The sequence below is a fragment of the Bos mutus genome, chromosome 16, assembly GCF_027580195.1.
Source record: "Bos mutus isolate GX-2022 chromosome 16, NWIPB_WYAK_1.1, whole genome shotgun sequence".
Taxonomy (NCBI): domain Eukaryota; kingdom Metazoa; phylum Chordata; class Mammalia; order Artiodactyla; family Bovidae; genus Bos; species Bos mutus.
In genome coordinates this window covers 25,244,281-25,270,562 of record NC_091632.1, presented here as the reverse complement: position 1 = coordinate 25,270,562, position 26,282 = coordinate 25,244,281, and the positions used below count along the sequence as shown (strand labels likewise).

Sequence of the window (26,282 nt, the reverse complement as noted above, 5' to 3'; positions counted from 1 at the left end):
TTCACCTTGAGTTACTTTTTGTGTGTGGTGTGGAGTTCTGCCCTTTTATTGTTGTCATTGTTTAGTTGCTAACTCGTGTCCAACTTCCCTGTGACGTCCATGGACTGTAGCCCACTTGGCTCCTCTGTCCATGGGATTCTCCAGGCAGGAATACTGGAATGGGTTGTCATTTCTTTCTCTAATATCTTTTTATAATAAACCAGTAATCTAGTAATTGAAATGTTTCTCTGAGTTCTGTGATCCATTATAGCAAATTAAATTGAACCCAAGGAGAGGGTTATGGAAACCTTGTTTATAGCCACTGCTCAGGTGGCAGCCTGGACTTGGAATTGTCATCTAAAGTCAGAGGATGCCATGGGTGTTCAGTCTTGCAGAACTTGGCCATGGAATCTGAATGCTATCTCCAGTGTAAGAATTGAGTTGAATTGTAGGATACACAGCAAATAATAAGTCATTAGCAAAAAAACATAAAGCAATGTATACATTAAGATGATGTATTTAAAAATATATTCCAATATCAAATAGCAAAGTTCAACAATGGAAAACTGCAGTTAATTTTGCACTGACCTAATATATTTGGGTAGAGTGTTCTATAAATGTCAGTAAAGTTGGTTATAGCACCATTGAGGAATTCTTTATTTTTGCTGATGTTTTCCTAGTTTTTCCTTTAATTGCTGCAGGATCAGTGTTGAAATATTTAAATATAGTTGTGGATTTGTTTATTTTACTTTTTAGCCTTAGATATAAATCTGTTAGGTGCATATATATTGAGCTGGCCAAAAAGTTTATTCCATAGCATCTTATGGAACAACTTGAATGAACTATTTTAGTCAGTCCAATATTTAGGATTTATATGTGTCCTGATGAATTGCCCTATTTATCATTATGAAACACCCCTTTTTATTGTTCATAATATTCCTTGTTTTGAAGTTTACTTTGTTTTATATTGCCATGGTGATGCTAGCATTCTTTAGATGTTAACACTGTATATTTTTATATACTTTTATTTTTAACATACTTCTTTTATATTTCAAATGTGTTTCCTTAAGACAGTGTATGGTTATCTTGCTTTATTATTTACTCTGTCAGTCTCTGTAATTTAATGGGCATATTTATACCATGTATATTTAGTGATTTAAATCTGATTTTTGTGTTTTAAATCTGATTTTTGCAGGTTTTTCCCTATTCTTTCTTCTGGATTAATTTTTAAAAGTAAAAATTGTAGAGCAGTTTTAAGTTCTCAGCAAACTTGAGCAGAAAATACATCAGATCAGATCAGTCACTCAGTCGTGTCCAACTCTTTGCGACCCCATGAATCGCAGCACGCCGGGCCTCCCTGTCCATCATCAACTCCTGGAGTTCACTCAGACTCACATCCAACGAGTCAGTGATGCCATCCAGCCATCTCATCCTCTGTCGTCCCCTTCTCCTGCCCCCAATCCCTCCCAGCATCAGAGTCTTTTCCAATGAATGAGTCAACTCTTCGCATGAGGTGGCCAAAGGACTGGAGTTTCAGCTGTAGCATCATTCCTTCCAAAGAAATCCCAGGGCTGATCTCCTTCAGAATGGACTGGTTGGATCTCCTTGAAGTCCAAGGGACTCTCAAGAGTCTTCTCCAACACCACAGTTCAAAAGTATCAATTCTTCGGCGCTCAGCCTTCTTCACAGTCCAACTCTCACATCCATACATGACCACAGGAAAAACCATAGCCTTGACTAGATGAACTTTTGTTGGCAAAGTAATGTCTCTGCATATGGAGTCTCCATATTTTCACTGCCCCTACGTTCAGGCGGCGTCTCTCACTATACCATGAGCATCCTGCAGCAGAGTGATACCTTTGTTACAGTTGAACCTTACTGACACATAATAATCACCCAAAGTCTATAGTTTACATTAGGGTTCACTCCTGATACTGTAAATTCTGTGGATTTTGACATGTGTAATGACATATATCTACCATTGTAATATCACAGTATATAGTTCCACTGCCCCTCACATTCTCTGTGCTCTATCAGCTCTTCTCTTCCTCCTTTCTAGCCCATAGCAACCACCAATCTTTTTACTGTTTCTATAGTCCCGCCTTTTCCAGAATGTAATATAGTTGGAATCATACAGTATGTTGCCTTTTTATATTGCTTTCTTTCGTTTAATGATATGCATTTAAAGTTTCTCTGTGTGTTTTCATGACCTCTTAGCTCATTTCACTTTAGTGCTGAGTAGTAGTCCATTGTGTGCATATATTGCAGTTTATCCGTTTGCCTCCCGAAGGACATCTGGTTTGCTTTCAGGTTTTGGTTACGAATAAAGCTGCTGTAAACAGTCTGTGTGCAGTTTTGTGTGTAGACATAAATTTTCAGCTCCTTTGAGTTAATACCAAAGAGCCTGATGGCTTGATTATATGATGAGAGTTTAGTTTAGTTTTGCAAGGAACTGCCAAACTGTCTTCCGAAGTGGCTATATCATCTTGCATTCCCACCAGTGTGAGAGTTCCTGTTGCTCCACATCCCCATCAGCATTTGGTGTTGTCAGTGTTTTGGATTTTGATCATTCTACTAGCTGTATTGGAGGAGGAAATGGCGACCCACTCCAGTATTCTTCCCTGGAGAATCCCATGGACAGAGGAGCCTGGTGGCCTGCAGTCCATGGGATTGCAAAGAGTTGGACACGACTGAACAACTGATATACACTAGCTGTGTGGTGATACCTCACTGTTGTTTTAATTTACATTTCTCTAATGACATCATGTTGAACATCTTTTAATATGCTTACTTTGCTATCTGTATATCTTCTGTTGTGAAATGTCTGTTCAGATATTTTGCCCTGTTTTTAATTAGGTTGTTTTCTTATTGTTGAGTTTTAATGGTTCTTTGTATATTTTGTTTGACAAGTCTTTATCAGATATATCTTTCGTAATTTCTTTTTTTTTTTTTTTTTTTGCAGTTTGTGACTTTTCTTTTCACTGTCTTTATATTCTGTCTTAGAGCAGAAGCTTTTTATTTTAATGAAGTCCAGCTTGTCAGTTATTTTTTTTAATAGATCATATCTTTGGTGTTGTATCTAAAAAGTCATTGTCATACCCAAGGTCATCTTGATGTTCTCTAATGTTATTGTCTAGGAAAAGCAATGGCACCCCACTCCAGTACTCTTGCCTGGAAAATCCCGTGGACAGAGGAGCCTGGTGGGCTGCAGTCCATGGGGTCGCTAAGAGTTGGACACGACTAAGCAACTTCACTTTGACTTTTCACTTTCATGCTTTGGAGAAGGAAATGGCAACCCACTCCAGTGTTCTTGCCTGGAGAATCCCAGGGACAGGGGAGCCTGGTGGGCTGCCGTCTATGGGGCCGCACAGAGTCGGACACGACTGAAGCAACTTAGCAACTTAGCAGCAGGAATTTTAACAGTCTGTATTTTACACTTAGGTCTCTCTGATCCACATTAGGTTAATTTTTGTGAAAGATGTAAGGTCTCTCTCCAGTCAGTTTTTTTGCATGTGGCTGTCCAGTTGTTCCAGCACCATTGTTGAAGATTCTCTTCACTCCATTGTATTGCTTTTTCTCTTTGTCGAAGATGAGTTGGTTGTATTTTTGTGGATCTATTTCAGCATTCTTTGTTCTGTTCCATTGGTCTGTTGGTCTATTCTTTTGCCATTACCAAGCTATCTTGATTACTATACCTTTATAGTAAGTCTTGAAGTCAGATAATGTCAGTCCTCCAATTTTTAAAAAATATTTATTTTTATTTGGCTGGGTCTTAGCTGCAGCACTCAGGATCTTCATTCCTTCTTGTGGCATGTGGGGTCTTCTGTTTATGGCAGGTGGGATCTTTTTCTTTTTTAAGTTTTGGCATACAGATTCTTTTGATACAAACTCTTTAGTTGTGGCATAAGAACTCTTAGTTTTGGCAGGTAGGGTCTTGTTGTTCCCCAACCAGGCACTGACCCTGGGCCCCCTGCATTGGGAGTGTGGTGTCTTAGCCACTGTACCACCAGGAAACTCCAGTCCTCCAAATTTGTTCTTCTCCTTCAATATTGAGTTACTTATCCTGGGTCTTTTGTCTCTCCATATAAATTCTAGAATCAGTTTGTTGATATCCCTGAAAAAGCTTGCTGGGATTTTGATTGGGGTTGTATTGAATCTGTAGATCAAGTTGGGAAGAACTGACCTCTTGATGACATTAAGTCTTCCTATCCATGAACATGGAATACTCCTCCGTTTGTTTAGTAGTATTAATAGCTCTTTGATATCTTTCATCAGAGTTTTGAATTATTCTTCATACAATTTGTTAGATTTATACCAAAGTATTTCATTTTGGGTGCACTGACTTAAATGGTCATGTGTTTTTACTTTTGAGTTCCACTTCTTCCTTGCTGGTATATAAGAAAGTGATTAGCCTTTGTCTTATTAATGTTGTATTCTGCAACATTGCTATCATTGCATATTCATTCTAGTTTTTTTTGGTTGATTCTTCGGGGTTTCTGTATAGACAAATATGTCATCTTCAAGCAGAGATAGTTATATTTCTTCCTTCTGAATTATTATACAGTTGACCCTTGTTGAATACTGTGGGGATTGTGGGCACCCACCCCTTGCACAGTCAAAAATCTGCATATATCTTTTGACTCCCCCAAAACAACTCCTAATAGCCTACTGTTGACCAGAAGTCTGATAATATAAACAGTTGATTAACATGTTTTGTATATTAAATGTTATTATATACTGTATACTTATGATACAGGGCTTCCCTGGTGGCTCCAACGGCAAAGAATCTGCCTGCAATGCAGGAGACCTGGGTTCGATCCCTGAGTTGGGAAGATCCCTGGAGGAGGGCATGGCCACCCACTCCAGTATTCTTGCCTGAACAATCCCCTGGACAGAGGAACCTGGCAGGATATAGTCCAGGGGGTCTCAAAGAGTCGGATACAACTGAGCAACTAAGCACATACTTATGATACAGGAAGCTAGAGAAAAAAGTTTCAAAGAAAAGCATAAAAAAATATATTTACAGAACTCTACTATATTTATCAATATCATAAGTTTACATTGTTTATAGGATGAATCATCTGTCAGTACTTATATCAATAATGTCTTACATGATACAAAACACTGTATGTATTATATATATTATTAACACTAAATGTCAAAAATGAAAAGATAATGTGAAACAAATTAATGTTAATTATAGGTACAGTGATTCATACATTGATATTGTAGAAGCAGCAATATGATTGTTTTATGATAGCCTAAAGTAATTGATATGACTGCTTCATGGTTGCCTAGCCTATACACAACACTATGACTTGTCATAAAATTTTTATGACATACAGCATTATAGTTACATTCATAATACAGTTTTGGGAACATTGTTACATTTTTTAAAAAACCACTTATCTGTAGCTATAGGCTGATGAGCAGTTTCTCCAATTAGGAAAGGTATATTGCACACTAATATAATTCTTTGAAAGTACAGTTATAAAACAGTAAGAAAATGGACACATTGTTAATTTTATCTTAAATGTCACTCATCTTATGCCTGTGTACGGATAGACCAGTATCTGCATGTATTTTATACGTTCATGACATATGTTTTTAAATTTTTTTGAATATTTCTGGGCTGCACAGTTCACCTACAAGTTTATTCAAATTTTCATACATCTCCATACTTTTATATACTGTTGAAACAAATCTGTAAGTGAATCCGTGCAGTTCAGATTCATGTTGTTCAGGTGTCAGCTGTGCTTTCCATTTCCTCCTAAAACAGTGTTGAGTAGCACCGGTGAGAGAGGACATTCTTACCTTGTTCCCAATTAACTATTTTTTATGATTCTATTTTATTGCTGTTATTTGTTTATTAGTTGTAACTCTTTAAAAAACATTTTTAGTGGATGTGGATGCTTTAGGGCTTTCAACATATATTTTAATTTATCAGAGTTGGTCCTCGTGTAATATTATACTATTTCATGTAGATTAAGAACTTTAGAACAATAGATTTACATTTCACTTTTCCCATCTTTTGTGCTGTTATACATTTTAATTGTATATATGTTATATGCTCCTTAACACATTTTTGTTTTGCTTTAAAGTATTTATTTTGATAACAGTGATCTTCTGTTGCATTTAATCCCATTCAGATTATTTTTCATTTTAGATTTTTCATTTCTGCATATTCCACTTAGATCATTTTTATATCCTTTATCTATTTATTCTGTTCATACTTTACTTATATATGTAACCATTTTTTTTGGATGCACTACAGCATGTGGGATCCTAGTTCCCTGACCAAGGATCGAATGTATGCCCTCTGCAGTGGAAGCGTGGAGCGCTAACTGCTGGACTGCCAGGGAATCCCGTTTTCCTTTTTGATGTGGTCATATTCTCCTACCTCCTTGCATGGCTGGCGACTTTGATTAGCTGCTAGACATTATGAATTTTTCATTGTTGAGCTTCACTCAGTTAATTTACTTGGACTCAATTGATTATTTTGAGTTTTGCTTTTAAGACTTGTTAGGGCAAGTACTGGGGCTTCCTGGGTGGCACAGTTGGTAAAGAATCTGCCTGCCAATGCAAGAGATGCAAGAGACGTGGGTTTGATCCCTAGGTCAGGAAGATCCCCAAGAGTAGGAAGTGGCAACCCACTCCAGTATTCTTGCCTGGAAAATTCCACAGACAGAGGAACCTAGTGTGCTACAGTCTTTGGGGTTGCAAAGAGTCAGATACTACTGAGCCCTTGAGGGTTATGGTTAGGTTAGAGGGTTTACTATCCATTGAATTTTGTTCTCTTAAAATTTATATGTTGAAGCCCTAACCCCTAATGTGTTAGTATTTGGAGATGGAGCCTTTGAGCAGCAATTAGGTTTAGATGAAGTTGTGAGGGTGGAACCCTCATGACAGGGTTAAGTGCCCTTGTAAGAAGAGAAACCAGAGAGCTTGCTGTCCTTCTCCATGTGCATAGAACAAGGAAAGGCTGTGGGAGCATACAGCAAGAAGTCAGCCATCTGCAAGTCAGAAAGAGAATCCTTGCCAGGATCCAACTGTGCTGTGTCAACTGAAAAAATGCACAACCCAAGAGCTGAGAGTTATGTTTTATTCAGCGGACATTCTTAGTATTTCAAGCCCAGGAGACAGCCTTTCAGATAAATGCCGAGGAAACTTCTGAAGAGGAAGGTGCAGGGTGGGGGACTGGAAGGATATATAGGAGTTTTTATAATAATACCAGGTAGTTGGAACAAAAGGCTACTGTTAATAAAAGAAAACTAGATAGCTCAAATTATGGAATTTAGTTAGGATCTTTCTGCATAGGGGAAGATTCAAGAGTCTGGGCTCACTGAAATCATTCCTTTGATACGTACCTCAGCTATCTGGGCCCAGTGTTCTGTGTTTTCTTGGGCTGTACTGTCGAGTGTAGCTGTGTTCTGATGGCTGCTAGATGGTGGGCATTCCTTATTTCTCCCTTAGGATTCATGTTGGGGGTGGCTGCAAATTGCTGATGACTGCAACATACTTTATTTACTGATATGGCAAGCAATATTTTATCCCTTGTGGCTCAGCGGTAAAGAACCTATCTGCCAGTGCAGGAGACAGGATTGATCCCTAGGTCTGGAAGATCCCCTGGAGAAGGAAATGACAATCCACTCTTGTATTCTTGCCTGGAGAATCCCATGGGCAGAGGAGCCTGTAGAGGAATAGGCTAGTCTGTGGGGTTGCAAAGAGTTGGACGTGGCTGAGCAACTAAACAACAGGAACAATTTTATTTTTCAGATAGAAGCCTGATCTTGGGCTTCCAGCCTCAAGAATTGTGAGGAAATGAATTTCTGTTGTTTGCAGCCACCTAATGTCTGTTATTTTGCTATGGAACCCTTAGTAGACTAAGACTTCTAGTCCAAAGAAAACCTTCAGTCTAGGGCTAATTTGGCTCCACCACTGAGGTAGTTCCTTTATGAGGAGTCATCTGGATGTGTTAAGAGGAGGTCCTTCCATTCTGCCTTAGTCAGTTCAGTTCAATTGCTCAGTCATGTCTGACTCTGCAACCCCATGGACTGCAGCATGCCAGACTTCCCTGTCCATCACCAACTCCTGGAGCTTACTCAAACTCATGTCCATCCAGTCAGTGAGGCCATCCAACTGTCTCATCCTCTGTCATCCTCTTCTCCTCCCGCCTTCAGTCTTTCATAGCATCAGGGTCTTTTCCAATGAGTCAGTTCTTTGCCAAAGTATTGGAGCCTGAGCTTCAGCATCAGTCCTTCCAATGAATATTCAGGACTGATTTCCTTTAGGATGCACTGGTTGGATCTCTTTGCAGTCCAGGGGGCTCTCAAGAGTCTTCTCCAACACCACAGTTCAAAAGCATCAATTCTTTGGTGCACAGCTTTCTTTATAGTCCCACTCTCATATCCATACATGACCACTTCCTTAGTGGGAACAGTTAATTTTTCTCAGCTCCATGTGAGCTCTGGGTGTTGTGTGGCCTGTTGCTTCTTGTTTGTTTCACCAGTTTCAGAGAACATCCCCTTCCCCTGCCTTATGTATAGATCACTCGTCATCCAGAAACTTCGGGGTCCCTCTACAGATCTCCAGGGCTATCACTGTCTGTGCCAGTCCCTCTTCTCCATACCTATCCATATATTAGCATGCTTGTCCTTCCCAAACTTGAATTTGTCTCCTCAGTTCATGTTTCTATTACCTCTTTCTGGGCTGCAGACTGAAAATTCTCCAGGCTGCCAGGTGGGGCAGCTTAGGGCTCTCCACTCAGTTGTGCACTGTTATTTAACATCTGTAACTCATCTGTAACTCAGGTTGTTTATGGCAGGAGGGTGGGGGTCATAACTTTAGTTCAAGTGATACTTTTTAATACAGAAAACTCAGCCTAAAAAAGTTATTCATAGTCCTACTGCCAAAAGATAGTTTTCACTCCATTCCTTTCATAGTGACTTCCCCATTTTTTAGATCTCTTATTTTTCTTGGCATTTCCTGTGCTGGAGAGACCTCGCACCAGTCTACTCATCTTCCTTTGTAGGTAAACTTGCTATATGCTTGTCAATGCCTGTCTTTATCTTTGAAATTCAGAAGATTATAATGAACTAACTGTTGGACACTTCCTCTTTTATTAAAAAGATTTGCTGTGGTATATGGACTCTTGACTTGGCACACAGGCTCTGTGGGGTCTTCTGTGGTTGCAGCTAGGAATCTAGGTGGCTTCTCTTGTAGAGCGCGGGCTCTAGGACATGCCAAGTTTAGGACATTTGCGCCTGGTGTGGCTCCAAGGAGAAGAGTTAGATACAGAGACACTTCTCCTATATTTATTTTCCTTTGAGTTTCATCCTTTGTTTTGCAGCCCTAAGAATTCTTCATAGATGCAACCTGATCACAACATTTCACTTCTCGTTGGAGCTTTTTGCCACCAAAACTATTTAAATCTTTTTCTAAGGAGTAGGGTTTAATTCCTAAATCATATATTTTAATTTCCTGGTGGGATAGACTCTACATAATTATCAGATCCCACATAATTCTATTTATAAAAAGTACAACTTTCTATTCCTTAAAATTGTAGATCTATAAATTCGCCAGGTGTTGCCTCAGAACAAGTATATGTATGTGTTTTTATATTCATAGAAAAATAATAAATACACTTATAACAAATTTGCTAATTTGAGAATTTTTTGATCATCTTTGTTTTATGTTTTTTTTTAGTGAGCATACATTATTTTTGTTATAAGAAAAAAATGTTATTAAATCAGTTTCTCCTTTGTAAAATGAGGACTGGAGTTTCTTCATTTTTTCACCTGCAAGAGGAACAGGCCAACTTGTTCATTAGTATCCTATGTTTTCCTATTTTCCTGTTTTATTTCACAAAAGCAAATGGTTAGAATAATTTAAACTATTTTTGTAAGACATGGATAATCTTTTTACCACATTCTATTCAATTTCCTTTATTTTGATCTCTTTAGGGTAAGTTTAGATGGGACATGAAAATGTGAATCGGAAAGTATGGATTAGCCATTATCATTCTAGTGAATGAAGCCTCAGATACTCTAGCCAGTCCAGCTCTTCAGAATTCTCTGCCTGAGTGTGTAAGCCTAGAGCACAGCTAACAGTGATGTTAGTTAATAGGTTATTGACTGAAAGAGTGTTTGGTTCAAGTACAGGGATCCGGTATTTCTTTGTTCTCTAGCTTTACAATCAAGAGTACTGTCAGTGAAAAAAAATGAATCAATAGTTGATCTAAGAATGAAATGGGAAATTTTATTGGAGCCAACCTGAGGATTATAACCCACGAGGAGGTCTTTCAGAAAGTTCTGAAGACTGTTCCACTTGTTAGAGGTCAAGGCACAGTTAAATCAGTTTTTGAGACCAAGAATTATACATCGAAGTTTACATAGTCCAACAAGGTGAATAGTGGGTTGTTGTGACCACCTAGAGGATTGAGAAAGGAATGTTGTCTCCTAGGGAGTTACTTTGCTGGAGCCAGAAGGAAATTTTTTTTTTTTTTTTTTTTTTCCAAAGTGGGCATTCCTGTGTCTTCTAAGGGAATCTAGTTAATGTATAATTCAGGCATACAGTACACACTAAAGCGAGTAATAGCTCAAATGCGCAGAGAGAGATTTTATGTTTAATTTTCCTGTCCTGTCTTAAAATAATTTTACTTCACAGTACCCTGTCCTACCCCACATTTAGAAAAACTTCATTGTAATATTCAACATGGGATTTAAAGTAGGTAAACCTGGAATTATAAACAAAGTTCTGCTCTTGAGTGAATTGAAAATCAGGGCTGGGTGTTAGTTTGCAACTGACTTTTGCACTCAAACAGTTGATAGTTTTTACATGATTTAGATTCTGTGATTGGTGTTGTATATAAGAATAGAAGCTTTTTAAAAATTTATTTAAGAAAAGAAACTTTTTAAAATTTTACTTGGTGACCTGGCTCAACTGTCTCGAAAGAGTAACCTCAACAAGTAACTGGATATGTTACACAGTTATGTAGTTCTCTGAAACGTACATTTTCTGGTCAACATAGAGTAGCTTTTCCCTGCCTATTTTTTCCATGAGTTCAGATGAAATTTTTAGTATGGCAAGTCAGATTCCATACTTACCTAGTTTTTAGTCAGTTGAGATACTTAGCAAATATTTGAGCAGTTGAAAGCATCACTTCTGTGTGTGTGTGTCTGTGCCAGTTTTATGATCTTAATCAGAAATGTATTAATGTTTTACCATATGGCCAAACGGTCTGCAATATATTCTTCTAAAGATGTTACTTCTGTTCTTTCTGCTTTTAGCTTCATGCATCTTCTTTCCAAAATGCTTCCACCCTCAAGTTTCTAAATATCACCCAGGTGTCTTACATTTTACAAAACTTTCTTATTACAAAAGTAATACAAATTGATTGCAAAAGATTTACAATACAGAAAAGCACAGAAGAAAATGAAAATCACCTATTCTTTTACTATCCAGAAACGTTGACTTTTTCTTTTAAAGAAAATAAAATTAGCATTATTCTGGTCCAGGTTTGTGACTTGCTTTTTAAAGTCAGGATTATGAATTATGAATATTCCACATTGTTAAATATTGCAGTACAACATAATTTTTAATGGCAGTATGGATATGCCATAATTTTTTAACTTGGGGATTTAGGATGTTGCTATTTTTGCTATTAAACATAACCTATTGTTGAAAATCTTACTCAAATTTGTACAAGCCCTCAGTTTCTCCATAGGATAAAATTCTAGATAAGTAATCACTGCATCTTGGAGAAGGAAATGGCAACCCACTCCAGTATTCTTGCCCGGAGAATTCCACGGACAGAGGAGTCTGGCAGGCTACAATCCACGGGATTCTAAGAGTCGGACACAACTTAGTGACTAAACCACCACCACTGATCACTATATCTAAAGAAATGTGTACTTTTATGACTCATGATGTGTGTAGTTAATTGTCCTCCATAAAACTTGTTTCAGTTAACATTCACATAAGATGCTTGTGAATGGGCTGCTTTAATTTGTACCTTTGCTAGTACTCAGTATAAATTGATGCTTCATCCGAACACTGTCCCCTGACCTCTCCCTCCTTACCAACCCTTGTCTAAGGTAGATCTCCCATTGCTTTCCTAATACTTTCAAGTATAGTATTCTTTGACACTATATTTGACAAAGTATTTGACACTTTGATGCTATATAGTATTCTATGACAAGTCTGTGGGTTTTTCATAATCTTTATCATAATTGTAATTATGTAGTTATATGACTGGTGGTCTCTCATCACTAGACTGAAAGTTCCATGAGGGCAGTGATCATACCTAGTTTATTTACCCCTGTATATTCAGTGCTGAGTACAATGTGAAGTGCGTAGTATGTGTTCAGTACATATTTGTTGAGTGAATAAATGAGCATTATTGTAAAACTAATATTCCAATTTGATAGGCAAATAACCATATGTGACTATTAATATCTGTTTATTAGAGGTTGAACTTTTATTCTGTTACTGGCTAGCTCATGTTAACTTTTTTTAAATCAATTGCCTTTTCATATCTTTGTCCATTTTTCTGAGGAGTGTATCTTTTATTCAGAGCTCTTCTCTGCTTCTTCTTGGGTCCTGTAGGCTCCTATCTGAATATATATATATATATATATATATATATATAATATAAAAATGGGTTATTTTCCATCTTTATCCCCTTTTATAATCCTTTGTTCACTTGATTTATTGTCCATTTTTTTCTGTTTGGTGTGTAGGCATCTGAGACTAAAGCATTGTTGAATTCAGGGTCCCCTCTTGACTACTTTCTTCATGTTAATCACTGATTGCCTCTCACTCTTTTTTTAAATTTATTTTTGGCTGCACAGGCTTTTCTCCAGTTGTAGCAAGCAGAGGCTACTCCCTGTTGCAATGCTCAGGTTTCTCATTGTGGTGGCTTCTCTTGTTGCTGAGCATGGGCTCTAGGGCTCGTGGGCTTCAGTAGCTGCCATTCCCAGGCTCTAGAGTACAGGCTCAATAGTTGTGGCCCGCAGGCTTAGTTTCTACGAAGCATGTGGGGTCCTCCCAGATGAGGGATCAAATCTGTGTCTCCTGCACTGGCAGGCTAACTCTTCACCGGTGACCCACCAGGGAAGCCCTACCTCTACTCTTAACTCCCCGCCCTTGCACATTGTAACTATTAACCTCTCCTTACAGATATTTCCAAGATTACTTGGACTTTAATAGATCTACCTCACCCCATTCAGTATAAAGTCAGCAGAATTTAGTCTTCTAGCTTGAGGCAAAAAAACTCTTTTTTCTTATCTTGAGATGCATTCTGTTCTTAGCTAAGAGTCTGTCATTTTGACATCTTAACCCAAGCTTGGCAAATACTTTCTCAAAAGGACCAGGTAGTATTTGAAACTTTTAGGGCCTAATGATCTGCATTATAACTACCAATCACTGCCCTCATAGCAACCTTAGACAGTATATGAATGAGTGATAAAGAAGTTGTGGTACATATACACAATGGAATATTACTCTGCCATAAAAAGGAACCCATTTGACTCAGTTCTAATGAGGTGGATGAACCTAGAGCCTATTATACAGGGATAAGCCAGAAAAAGAAAGACAAATATTGTATATTAATGCATATATGTGAAATCTAGAGAGACAGTACTGACGCACCTATCTGCAGACCAGCAGTGGACATGCAGACGTAGAGAACAGACTTGTGAATACAGAGAGGGCGGAATGAACTGAGAGAGTAGCATTGAAACATACACATTACTGTATGTGAAATTAGATAGCCAGTGGAAATTTGCTGAATGACATGGGACTCAAATCTAGTGTTCTGTGATAACCTAGAAGGGTAGGATGGTATGGGAGGTGGAGGGAAGTTCATGAGGGAAGGGATATATATGTTTACCTATAGTTGATTCATGTTGATATATGGCAGAAACCAACACAATATTATAAAGCAATTATTGCCCAATTAAAAGTAAATAAGTTAAAAAGCTATATGAATGAGTCAATATGGCCATGTTCCAATACAACTTTATTTATGGACACTGACATTTGAATGTCATAAAATTTTCATGTGTCACAAAAATTAAATTTTTTTTTCCTCCCAGCAGTTTGAAAATGCTGAAACAGTTCTTAGCCAGTTTTGACCCACGGGCCATAGTTTGCTGACTGTGTCACAAGCCACGCTCCATAGAGAGAACTCATGCTTATAATCACCGTCCTGCTACTTCTCTCCTAGTTTCCCAAACTCTTGGAATTGGTTAAAAGCCATCAAAAATCTGCCTCTGTGTTTTAAGATCCTTTAGTTTTCTGCATAAAACTTGAGGTCATTGAGGCTGTTTCCCTGGTCTCTTTTTTTTCATCCCTGTAGAATCATCGGTTCCTTCCTATTATATTCTTCCCTAGTTTCTGTGAAATCCTCTTTTGATTATCTCCTCCTTCTCTTCTTACTCCCTTGGCACCCTGGTTAAAACTCTTGCCCTGAGAGTTATGGTGTTTTAACTGGTCATGCACTGCACCAGTCTAATTTTCTGCTGCCAGATTAAAATTCTGAAAATATTTCTCCTTTGCTAAAAATCTCTGATACCAGTTTTTGTCTATGTCACCAAGAAAAACTCCTTAGCTTGGCATTTGAGGAGTTGCCACACTATGGCTTCAGCCTGCTTTCTTCAGTTTTCTACTACTTCTCTGATGCCTTCAGGCAAACTGTAGCATTCTTTTCTCCTTTGTTTATCAAGTTCCTTTACCTTCCTTGACCCACCTTGCCACCTTTTTCTACAATATCCTCCATCCTTCAAGGCCTTCCTAAAAGGAAGCCTTCTGTATGACTTGGTATAATATGTTCTTCTGCATTCTTGTACTTCTTTAATGGCGCTAACAGTCAGCCAGTGCAAGAGACACAGGTTCGGTTCCTGGGTAGGGAAGACCCCCTGGAGGAGGAGATGGCCAATCCACTCCAGTATTTTTGCCTAGGAAATCCATGAACAGAAGAGCCTGGTGGGCTACAGTCCATGGGGTCATAAGAGTCCAGCAGGACTGAGTACATACACACACGCACACACACACACAGAGTCAGCCTTAAGGTTATAGCTGTTTATGCATTTATCTCATTTCTCTACTTAATTGTAAGTGTCTTGAGAGGAATGACGCTGTCAAAGGTGACACTTTTTTGTCACCTGAAATACCTGACTTGGTGATAATAAGTTGTTGTATTGAATCTTCAAATGGTGGGAGTATGTTGAGATGTGAAGAATCAGTTATCTTTAGATTCTTTTATTGTTCACTGGAAGAGCTTTAGAGAATTATCTCATGACAGTTCCAGAAGAAATATAAACCTAAGACCAAAGGCTGAGGCATTTTGTGAAAGCTAGTTATACAGTCTTAGGAATCCCCCCTTCCCAGATCCCACTTTCCTCTCAACCTTAGGAGACAGAGATTATCTTCATTTTTCAGATGAAGAAACCTTATAAGTTCATATACCTTGTAAGTAATGGCAGGCCAAGAGATAAGAAGAAGAAATATTTAAAAATAAAAGTTTAAAAGGAAAAAACAAATAGTGATTGTGTTTATGTGATAGGATTTTAGGTAGTTTTCTTTATACTTTTGTGTCTTTTCTAACATGTGTGTGTATATATATGTATATGTGTGTTTTTTTTACATTTACTTAGCAGCTTATATATAACTCATGGTCTTTCTTTTTTTTTCTCTTTTCATGATCTTTCATTCTGTTTCAGGTCTCCACTACGTGGCTCTTCACTGGACCTTGGTGTCTGGTTATGCTCTATGATACTGTCTACTCCTAGCCTCCTGTGCTTCCAGCTTATTTTTTCAATTATTCCCATGCAGTGTCTTTTTTTCTTTCTTTTTTTTTTTTTTTACCCCATTGGGACCTCTCTATACCATTGACTTTTTTCTACTAAAATCCTCTGACCCCTACTGTCTTAACTCAGGCCTCACCTATCTTTACTCCCTACTTGATGAGTTTAAATAACCATCCATTATTTCCTCAGCTTTATTTTTCTACTTTCTCGACTATCTGAGCTCCCTTCCCTTTTATGCTGTTGAGTGGGCCTTGCTTCTGAACTCAAAAAGGGAATGCTGAAGCTATCAGGTGGTGACTCTCTCCACCTCCTGACCCTACGTTTACAGAGCCTTTCTGAATCCGTACTGGTCCTTTCCTCCTTTATTTTTGTGACAGTGGAAGAGCTCACCTTCCGGCTCTTTAGGGCGAGACATTCCGCCACTACCCTGGCTCCCAGGGACCTTCATTCATCCCATCTCTTCCCTGCATTAATGTGTTTAATAAACACTGAATAATTTTATAAACAAAATTAGTAACAAGAATCTTTTCTGGGTAAGAGTGTGGGATTTTGTATTTGAAGATTCTAAACATATGGAGAATGCTAATTATTCTGGGAAATGTCAATGTTTAGTCTTATAATGAGTCCACCTACTCTGAATATATTTTATAGAGTATGAAATGTTACAGTGTTTCTTAATAACAATAGTCTATTTGGTTGAAACATGTTTTCTTTGATAGATGTTTCCTTTATTTACTGTTCAGATTTATCTTTGACTTAAAAAAAATTTTTTTGACTATAATTTGAACTTTTCCCCCCCTTTTTTCATAGTTGGAGAATACCTTCAAATCAGTTATTGCACAAATTGGACCTGGAGGGACTATTAATCCAGAACTAAAACATAAGATAAAATTTGTAAGTACTTTTTGTATTTGGGAAATGGATAGGAATAATTGATCATACATTTAGGTATCATTTATGGTTAATTTTACTTGCTTACAAGTATTTTAGTTTTATATTTATTCTTGATCTTTTAATATATACTGCAAATGGAGTGGCTAATCTTTTAAGATCATAAAAAAAGAATTAATTAAAAGTTTAAATGTAGTTATTAAGAAACTGTAATTCCTCCATAAATTCTCTTTTCTTCCCCTTAAATCGTTGTTTGCAGTTCAAGGTCTTTCCAATACCAGTTTTATATGTATGTATGTCAAATATTATTCTGAATACTGCATGGTATCCCATTGTGTTGATATACCATATTTCACTTGTATAATGTTATCAGTTAACATTTGGGGTTATTTCTAGTCTTGGCTATTAAAAAATACTGCAGTTAATGTCCTTGAACATTTACCTAGAAGTAGAGTTGCCAAAGGTATTGAATATTTTAGGTTTTGATAAATATTGCTAAATTGCCCTCTAAGAGGTTTGATCAAATTTACATTCCCACTGACAATGAAATGACACTATCTAATCATCTTGTTTCAACTTAATACCTCTTGATTTTTACATTGAGCATCTTTTCGTGTGCTTCATAGCCATTTATGTTTCTTATGTGAATTGCCTGTTCATGCCCTTGGCCTAATTTATTGTTTTTCCTTATTAGTTTGTGAAAGCTCTTTAGCAGTTATGTATTGGGCCAAAGGGTATGTAAACTTAAAATTTTGGTGTGTGCGTCGCTCAGTGGTGCCTGACTCTTGCAACCCCATAGACTGTAGCCTGCCAGGCTCTTCTGTCCATGGGATTCTCCAGGCAAGGATACTGGAGTGGGTTGCCATTTCCTGCTCCAGGGGATCTTCCTGACCCAGGAATCAAGCCTGGGTCTCCTGCATTGCAGGCGGACTCTTTACCAGCTGAGCCATGAGGGAAGCCCAAAATTTTGGTGGGAGCTATTAATTGTGATTTGAATGGTCAGAGTGCCATTACAGCTTTTACTGCCTTATTTTATTCTGTTTCAGCTGTTGTGGTTTTATTAGAAATGCAAAAACCTTGGTGCATTCAGGCCCCTGTTGTTTTGCTTCGACATTAGACTAAGTGTCCAACAATTTAAGAATGTCCAATATGACTTTTTTTATGGTAACAAAAAATTAGACAAAATTTAAGTGTTCATTGAAAAAGGATTGCTTACATTATCCACTCAACTAGGGAGTATCATGCAGCTCATAAAGTTTCTATATTATCTTGATTAACTTACAAGGAAGTATCTTCTTGACATATTGTTGGACATTTAAAACAGGATTTATAGAATAATTTGTTTAGTATTGTCTTTTCATGTAAAATCATGAATAATATGAGTGTGTGTGGGCATAGAAAGGTTTCTGAAAAGATGTTTTCTGAAATGCAACAAATAACTGTCTCTGGGTCACAGGATTTTGAAATAGTTTTTACTTTATATTTTCCTGAAGCTTGAGTTAGAATTTTTAATAAGATATATAGTATCTGGAAAAGTCTTGGAAAACAGAAAGCTTTTTGTACCTTACTGGGATAGAATAAGTCCACTCCTAGGAATTTATCCTAAAAATATTTGTATAAGTATGCAGAATGCAAATATGAAGATAATTATGTGGTATTTGTGATGATGAGAGATAGGAAATAACCATAAATAATTGATTAAATAAATTTAATTATACTGAATATTTGAAAAACTATAGCTAGTGTTGCCAAAAGCTCAGCCTCTCTACACCTGTGCCAAATCAAAGTTTTGGGTGAAGTAGAAAAGAACAGCTTTATGGCTTTTCCAGGCAAAGGGAGACAGTGTGGGCTTTTGCCTTGGAAACCGTGTCCCAACCCAGGGAGTTTGGTGAGGAGTTTTAAGGCAGTGCTTCAAGGGTGGGGTTGCTGATAAGATAGGGGTGTGTGAAGGTCCTGCTCTTCCTTTAATCTTGGTTAATCTTAATGAGCTTCTCTAGTTGTTTTAGTTTGGCTTAGGTGGTCTTTCCTGGTATGAAGAATGCTGACACCTTCTATATATTGAATTTTAATTCTCAGTTCAGTTCACTCGCTCAGTCGTGGCTGACTCTCTGCAACCCCATGGACTGCAGCACACCAGGCCTCCCTCTCCATCACCAACTCCCAGAGTTTACCCAAACTCATGTCCATTGAGTTGGTGATGCCTTCCAACCTCTGTCATCCCCTTCTCCCGCCTTCAATCTTTCCCAGCATCAGGGTCTTTTCAAATGAGTCGTCAGTTCTTTGCATCAGATGGCCAAAGTATTGGAGTTTCGGCTTCAGCATCAGTCCTTCCAGTGAATATTCAGGACTGCTTTCCTTTAGGATGGACTGGTTGGATCTCCTTGCAGTCCAAGGGACTCTCAAGAGTCTTCTCCAACACCACAGTTCAAAAGCAACAATTCTTCGGCACTCAGATTTTTTTATAGTCCAACTCTCACATATATACATGACTACTGGAAAAACCATAGCTTTGACTAGACAGACTTTTGTTGGCAAAGTAATGACTCTGCTTTTTAATATGCTGTCTAGGTTGGTCATAACTTTTCTTCCAAGGAGTAAGCGTCTTTTAATTTCATGGCTGCAGTCCCCATCTGCAGTGATTTTGGAGCCCCCCAAAATAAAGTCTGTCACTGTTTCCCCATATATGTGCCATGAATTGATGGGCCCAGATGCTATAATCTTAGTTTTCTGAATGTTGAGTTTTAAGCCAACTTTTTCACTTTCATCAAGAGGCTCTTTAGCACTTTCTGCCATAAGGGTGGTGTCATCTGCATATCTGAAGTTATTGATATTTCTCCCGGCAGTCTTGATTCCAGCTTGTGCTTCATCCAGCCCGGCATTTCTCATGATATACTCTGCATATAAGTTAAATAAGCTGGGTGACAGTATACAGCCTTGACATATACAGCTAAAATGTCAACATCATGCAAAAATGAGTGTGGCAGAACAGGCAACTTTTCTTCAAAAGAGTATGAATAAATGTTTTAACATTTTGTACAATGTTTGGAACTTTGTGGGTATTTAATAAAGAGACAGCTTTTAATTGGAACATAAAAAAAAGAAAAAAACTCCTTTCCCTGTTTGGAACCAGTCTGTTGTTCCATGTCCAGTTCTAACTGTTGCTTCCTGACCTGCATACAGGTTTCTCAAGAGGCAGGTCAGGTGGTCTGGTATTCCCATCTCTTGATTTTCCACAGTTGTGATCCACACAGTCAAAAGCTTTGGCATAGTCAACAAAACTGAAATAGAGTTTTAATTCTATAAAGAGCTTAAAGACATTGTTATGTATGTCCCTTGAGAAGAAAGCAGGACCCTGTTTCAAGGCTGCACTATTGTTTCTTGACTGTTCCTCCCTTGACTCTGCATCTACCCTGTCCCTTCCTGGATTGACAACTGTTCAGATTTGTTCTTTGGAACTCAGGGAAGGTCATGGAGGCCAGAGTCTGTTCCCTACAAGAAATGGGGGACGTGGAAAGACTTCTGTGCCCAAGAGCCCCACAGTCGCCAGTTGAGTTTCACTAGTAAACATGTTGATCCATATTTACTGGTATGGAAAGAAGTCTACGAGATGATATGAAAAATCTAGAGAAGCAATGACCTGATTTTCATATTAAAGATATTTTTGTGTGCATGTGGACAACAATGGCCAGTATCTTTGCTTAACTGTGTTTTCCAGTGTTTCTGTAGTGTCCATGGTATTTCTTTTCTGCTCTTTAAAATGCTTGAAATTATGCCATAGAATATTTATTTTACATGAGCTAAAGCTAAATATGTTAGCTGAGCTAAGAACTCTAGGAATTCCTGAGGAGTCGTGGCACTGCTGTTCTATGCAGGAATGATTTCTCAGCTCTGGAAATGTTGGAATTCACTGCCTTTTTTGAGTTGTTATTTTTAAAACTAGAAGCTGATTTTTAAAAATTACTGTGCCTTTTAATTCATTCACTTAATAATAATGTTATTTTTGCCTTTGTTGCTATGTAAATTTATACTTTCTTATTTTGATATTTTGTCACCGAGCATTCCCATTGTGTCTATTTATATTGTATTTCACTTTTTATTTATTAGGTTGTATCCAGGTTTCCAGAGGGTTTGCTTATTTCTAAATTGCTTAGAGAGTTTGAGGTGAGTGAGCTCTTTTTCACTAATCATGGTTTTTTATGGCTTGCATATATTTCTCATGCTTGATGGAAATTTTGTTGCTACTCCTTGGATCCTCCAAGTCTGTGCTTTAGAACTTAAACATTTTGTTTTGCCTTTTGGTAGCTGCTTTTTTACTCAAAGAGTTAAGAATAAGATTTTTAATAAATACTTATTTACGCATAGAAAGAATATCTTTGCCACTATTTTTATATAATTAGTATAAGAGTTAATTTGTTTCTCATGTTTGATAATACCAAGTGTCAGTGGGGATATGGAGAAATAGGATACCTCATGCGCTGCTTGTGGGACAGAACCTCTTTGGCAATATGACTTTACTTGACAGAATGCACCCCTGATAATTCTGGAGTTCCACTACTATAGATGCACTTTAGAGAAACTCTTAAAGGTGCACATGAAGACATACATATGACACATACATTGCAGCGTGGTTTAAAACTGGGAGTAAATTAAATGTCTATCAATAGGAGAATGGATAAATAAATTGAGATAATGGAGTAATATGTAGTAGAAAAAATAAGCAGTCAAGATTTAGCTCACCCATGCAACATGGATCATTTTTGGAACCCATCATGTTAGGTGAAAAAAAATCACATTGCAGAATGACAATTAAGATACTGCCATATGCCTAATTTTAAAAAAGGGGTAGGTGTGGTGGGCTCTATTCAGAATGCCTTTCTTATAGTAGTCCATTTGTTTTCACATCAGACTGAGGCATGGAAAAGTAACTTGCCTACCAAATAGGTAGCCAGTAATGAGTGGAGCCAGGGTTTGAAATCCTAGGAGCCTAGCTTCAGACTTCAGTATCCTAACTCTTAACTGCTATACCATGAACATTATCATATATTTGTACATATGAACAAGTTTGTTTGAGATACTATAGAGCGTAATGATTGATTGATCAACTCTATGTGCTATTTTACAGATGATGTGTATAATGTTATCTACTTGATACAGTTTTGTAAAGAAGTTTAAATGGCTTAAAATAATTAGAACGGTGCCTGCTGCATAGTAATTGTTTGGTAAATGTTAAAAGTCATAGTAAAAGAAAAAGAAGAAAGCTTTTTTTAGAAAAGATACACATCACCCCTCAAGTTCAGTTCAGTCGCTCAGTCGTGTCTGACTCTTTGCGACCCCATGAATTGCAGCACGCCAGGCCTCCCTGTCCATCACCAACTCCCGGAGTTCACTCAAACTCACATCCATCAAGTCGGTGATGCCATCCAGCCATCTCATCCTCTGTCGTCCCCTTCTCCTCCTGCCCTCAATCTTTCCCAGCATCAGAGGCTTTTCAGATGAGTATGCTCTTCGCATCAGGTGGCCAAAGTATTGGAGTTTCAGCTTCAACATCAGTCCTTCCAATGAACACTCAAGACTGATGTCCTTTAAGATGGACTGATTGGATCTCCCTGCAGTCCAAGGAACCCTCAAGAGTCTTCTCCAACACCACAGTTCAAAAGCATCAATTCTTCGGCACGCAGCTTTCCTTAATGCAGAAAATTTAATTTCACATTATGAATGAAAGCAATGACTCCTTTAAAGCCTCAAAGTTTATTTCAAATAGGCCCATGAGAGAAAGCTTAAACAGTCTTGATATCTTTTGGATTAAGAAGTCAAGTCATTTATCTAATAATGAAATTACAGAATAAAGTGTAAAATAGAGTAATAAAGTAATAGTATATGACTTAATTATTACAAAATTTATGGGTAAAAATAAACTTCCTATGCCAGGTTCACAACTCAAAGTGAATAGTTTCCTACCATGAATTTTTTAGCAAAAGTAGCTTCCTGTATTAAAGATTCATGGAGTTAAGGTTACAAGTCAACAATTTTGGAGAAATTAAAGCAAACCATTTTTAAACAGGATTTTTTGTTTTTTTATTTTATGTTGGAGTATAGTTGATTAACAATATTGTTTTGATTTCAGGTGTACAGCAAAGTGATTCAGTTATATATATATATATATATATATATATGTATCTGTTCTTTTCAATTCTTTTCCCATCTAGGTTATAAAAGAATATTGAGCAGAGTTTCCTGTGCTGTACAGTAGGTCCTTGTTGGTTACTTATTTTAAATACAGCAGTGTGTATATGTCAATCTCAAACTCCCTATCTCTCCCCACCCCAGTCATACCTTTTGCCCCTGGTAATCATAAGTTTGTTCTCTGTGAGTCTGTAAAACAAACCTTTTAATGTTACAGGAAAGCTCTTTGCCTTTCTTAGTAAACAAACTTCTGCAGAAATTCAACATTATTATTAAAAATATATAATAAGTATAGATTTAATTTAATCTTTATTTTAACTTGTAGAAATACTAAGCCTTTATTTATCCAACATGATATAAAAGCTACCTTGTGATTTGTCCTCTTGAAATACTTGGACAACAGTCTGCCATTCTTTCAGGATCTTTTGTTAAATTGCTACTTGAAGGAAGATAGTGCAGAGGCAGCGTAGGTTTTGGATCTTCCTGAAGTGCCACCTATAGAGAGTGAGTGAGTGAAGTTGCTCAGTCGTGTCTGACTCTTTGTGATTCCATGGACTGTAGCCTACCAGACTCCTCCCTCCATGGAATTTTCCAGGCAAGAATGCTGGAGTGAGTTGCATTTCCTTCTCCAGGGGATCTTCCCCACCCAGGGATCGAACCCAGGTCTCCCACATTGCAGGCAGACGCTTTACCATCTGAACCACCAGGGAAGCCCATAGAGAGCTAGAAGCCACATAGAGAACTAGATGGCCAAACAGAAAATCCAAAGACAGTATTTATAACAAAATTAGGTAATATATCTCTGCAAATAATTGCTGGAGAGTAATCAGCAGCCGCCACAAAAGCCTCATGATATCAGTGTCTGTGCCAGGAGAAAACAGGAGCCCTAATGGATCTATGAGATAGAAGAACTACAAAATAGCCATCAGGTATTCACTTCTGGCCCGGAGAACTCCATAGATTGTATAATCCAACGGATCACAAAGAGTCGGGCACGACTAAACGACTTTCACTTCATTTTACTTCATTCACTAGAATGTACAGCAAGCCATTTTGAAAACTATAACTGAAACTGTGTGTTATTTTGACCTAATAGCAGAAAGTGCTTCATAGTAAGAGTTGAATGGGGCTGGAGCACCATAGCTCCTGTGAATTCTTGAAACTGACCAGCCAGAGCTCCCTTACAGACACTATTGAAAAATTGAGCAGGATACAAACAGAAGAAAAAGAGGAGTCTTAGGTGTAAGTAGTATTAAGGGAAAAGAGCCAAGAAATTTCTAAATTAACCTACTGTATTTTTAAACAATTTACAAAAACAATGGAAGGAGGAGCTCTGTGAAGCAGAAAGTAATCCAGAATGATGTCCTACAAGTCAGGAAAATGAATTTCACGTAAAATATGCAGCAGAAGAGGTTCTGGGTCAAATTGCATTGTTGTTTGAATTAAAAAAGAGATTAAATAATAGAACAGCATATCTACTGATAATAGGAGCATGTCAGAAATACATGTCCCTAATACAGATAAAAACTGAAACCTTTTTCAAAAATATAAAGTGATACAAAACATGAAAGAACAGCATAAATCTGAATTATACAAATTTGGGAATACAGTGAAGGGTATTCAGGAAAGTACTCAGGAAAGAATTATAAATAAAACAAAAAAAAATTTCAGAAATGAAGGCTAAACTTCAAAGATTACAAGAACAAAAAATGGAACAGCTGATGCCCTAAGAAAACCAGTAGATAAAAATGAGGTACATTGTGAAAGTCAAAAGGAAATGAGGGAGGCACTGGGTATCCAGGTATGAAAGGCTCTGTCACTAAGATTTTTGAAATCTAGTGAGAAACTTAGGCATGCAAATAAATTAAGGTAATATGTCTGAGTAGCCTACATTGGAACAGTCCTGATGATAATTATTATAAATTCTGGACAAAATATACAAAATTACTCTGAAGTTCTAGAAATTGTTCAAAAGCAGGCAGAAATTGGAAAGGAGTCAGCACCTAGAGAGGAGAGAATAGCACCTTTTTTATTTGCTTGGAGTTGGGCCCAATGTTGGGCTCCATACATAGTTTGGAATTGATAACTGGATAGAAATCAAAAGTTTTACCTGCCTCTGAGTTGGAGCTACATAAGCAGTTGAAAAATGACGAAAGAAATCATTGCGACCCCATGAACTGTAACCCTCCAGACTCCTTTGTCCATGGTATTTCCCAGGCAAGAATCCTAGAGTTGGTTGCCATTCCCTCCTCCAGGGGATCTTCCCCACCCAGAGATCAGACTCTGGTCTCCTGTATTGGAGCCAGATTCTTTACCATCTGAGCAACCAGGGAAGCCAAGCAGTTGGAAGATGAGGGAAGAAGTCATGGGATAGAGAGGGAGCATCAAATACTGCACGTAAATTCTGCTCAAATCTCTGACTGATTCTTGAGTTACACATGCCTGGGGCAGACCAGCAGAAGCCTAGTAAGGCTGAAAGAACTGAATCTCTTTCAGCTGTGGCCCAACACAGGGGGTCAGAGTTTTGAGTTTAAGGTTAGGTTAACTCCCTATTAAATTTAAGCGAAAAGCAGTACTCTCAGAAGAAGCATAAAAGATTCCACAGTCTACAGCTTACCTATTATGATGTCCCAGATACAAGCGAAAATTACTGAATAAATAAGAAAATGTGACTCTTGGTGAAGAGAAAAAGTAATCGATGGAAACTGATACTGAGATGATGCAGATGTTGAAGTTAGCAAAAAGGTTTTAAAGGAATTCTTAAAACCACATTAAAAAGAATATAATGCAATATGTATTCATATTGAACAAATGGATAAGAAACCTCAGTGGAGAAAAAGAAACTGTAAAGCCAAATGATTTTCTAGAGCTGAAAATAAAATATCTGAAGTAATTTCACTACAGTATCTTAAGAACAAATTGGAAATGGCAGAAGAAAGCATCAGTGAACCCCAACAGATTGGTAGAAATGATCCAATCTGAAGAACAGAGAGAGAAAATAAATGAAAAAAATTTTTTAAAAAGCAGAACCTGGGGACTTTTGTGGTGGTTCAGCCATTAAGAATCAACCTGCCAGTACCAGGGACACATGTTTGATCCCTGCTTCAGGAAGATTCCACTTCTTGTGGGGCAACTAAGCTTAACTATGGAAGCCCCAGAGCCCATGCTTTGCAACAAGAGAAGTCACCTCAAGGAGAAGCCTGTGCACCACAACTAGAGAGTAGCCTGCTTACTACAACCCAAGAGAGCCTATGCACAGCAGCGAAGACCCAGTGCAGCCAAAAAAAAAAAAAAAATAGCAGAATCTGGGAGTTCCCTGCTGGCATAGTGTCTAGAATTTGGCACTTTCTCTGCTGTGACTTGGGTTTGATCCCTGGCTGGAGAACTGAGATACCACAAACTGTGCAGCATGGCCGGAAA

At 37.8% G+C, this 26,282-nt stretch overlaps 1 protein-coding gene across 1 annotated transcript in view; it reads left to right on the top strand.

Moving 5' to 3' along the window:
• TDRD5 (tudor domain containing 5) overlaps positions 1–26,282 on the top strand; it is a 79,951-nt gene that overhangs the window by 8,642 nt on the left and 45,027 nt on the right. Inside the window, exons 4-5 of the mRNA XM_070384448.1 lie at positions 16,599–16,682; positions 20,784–20,840. Coding sequence (XP_070240549.1) covers positions 16,599–16,682; positions 20,784–20,840 — 141 coding nt within the window. The remainder of the gene's footprint in view (positions 1–16,598; positions 16,683–20,783; positions 20,841–26,282) is intronic.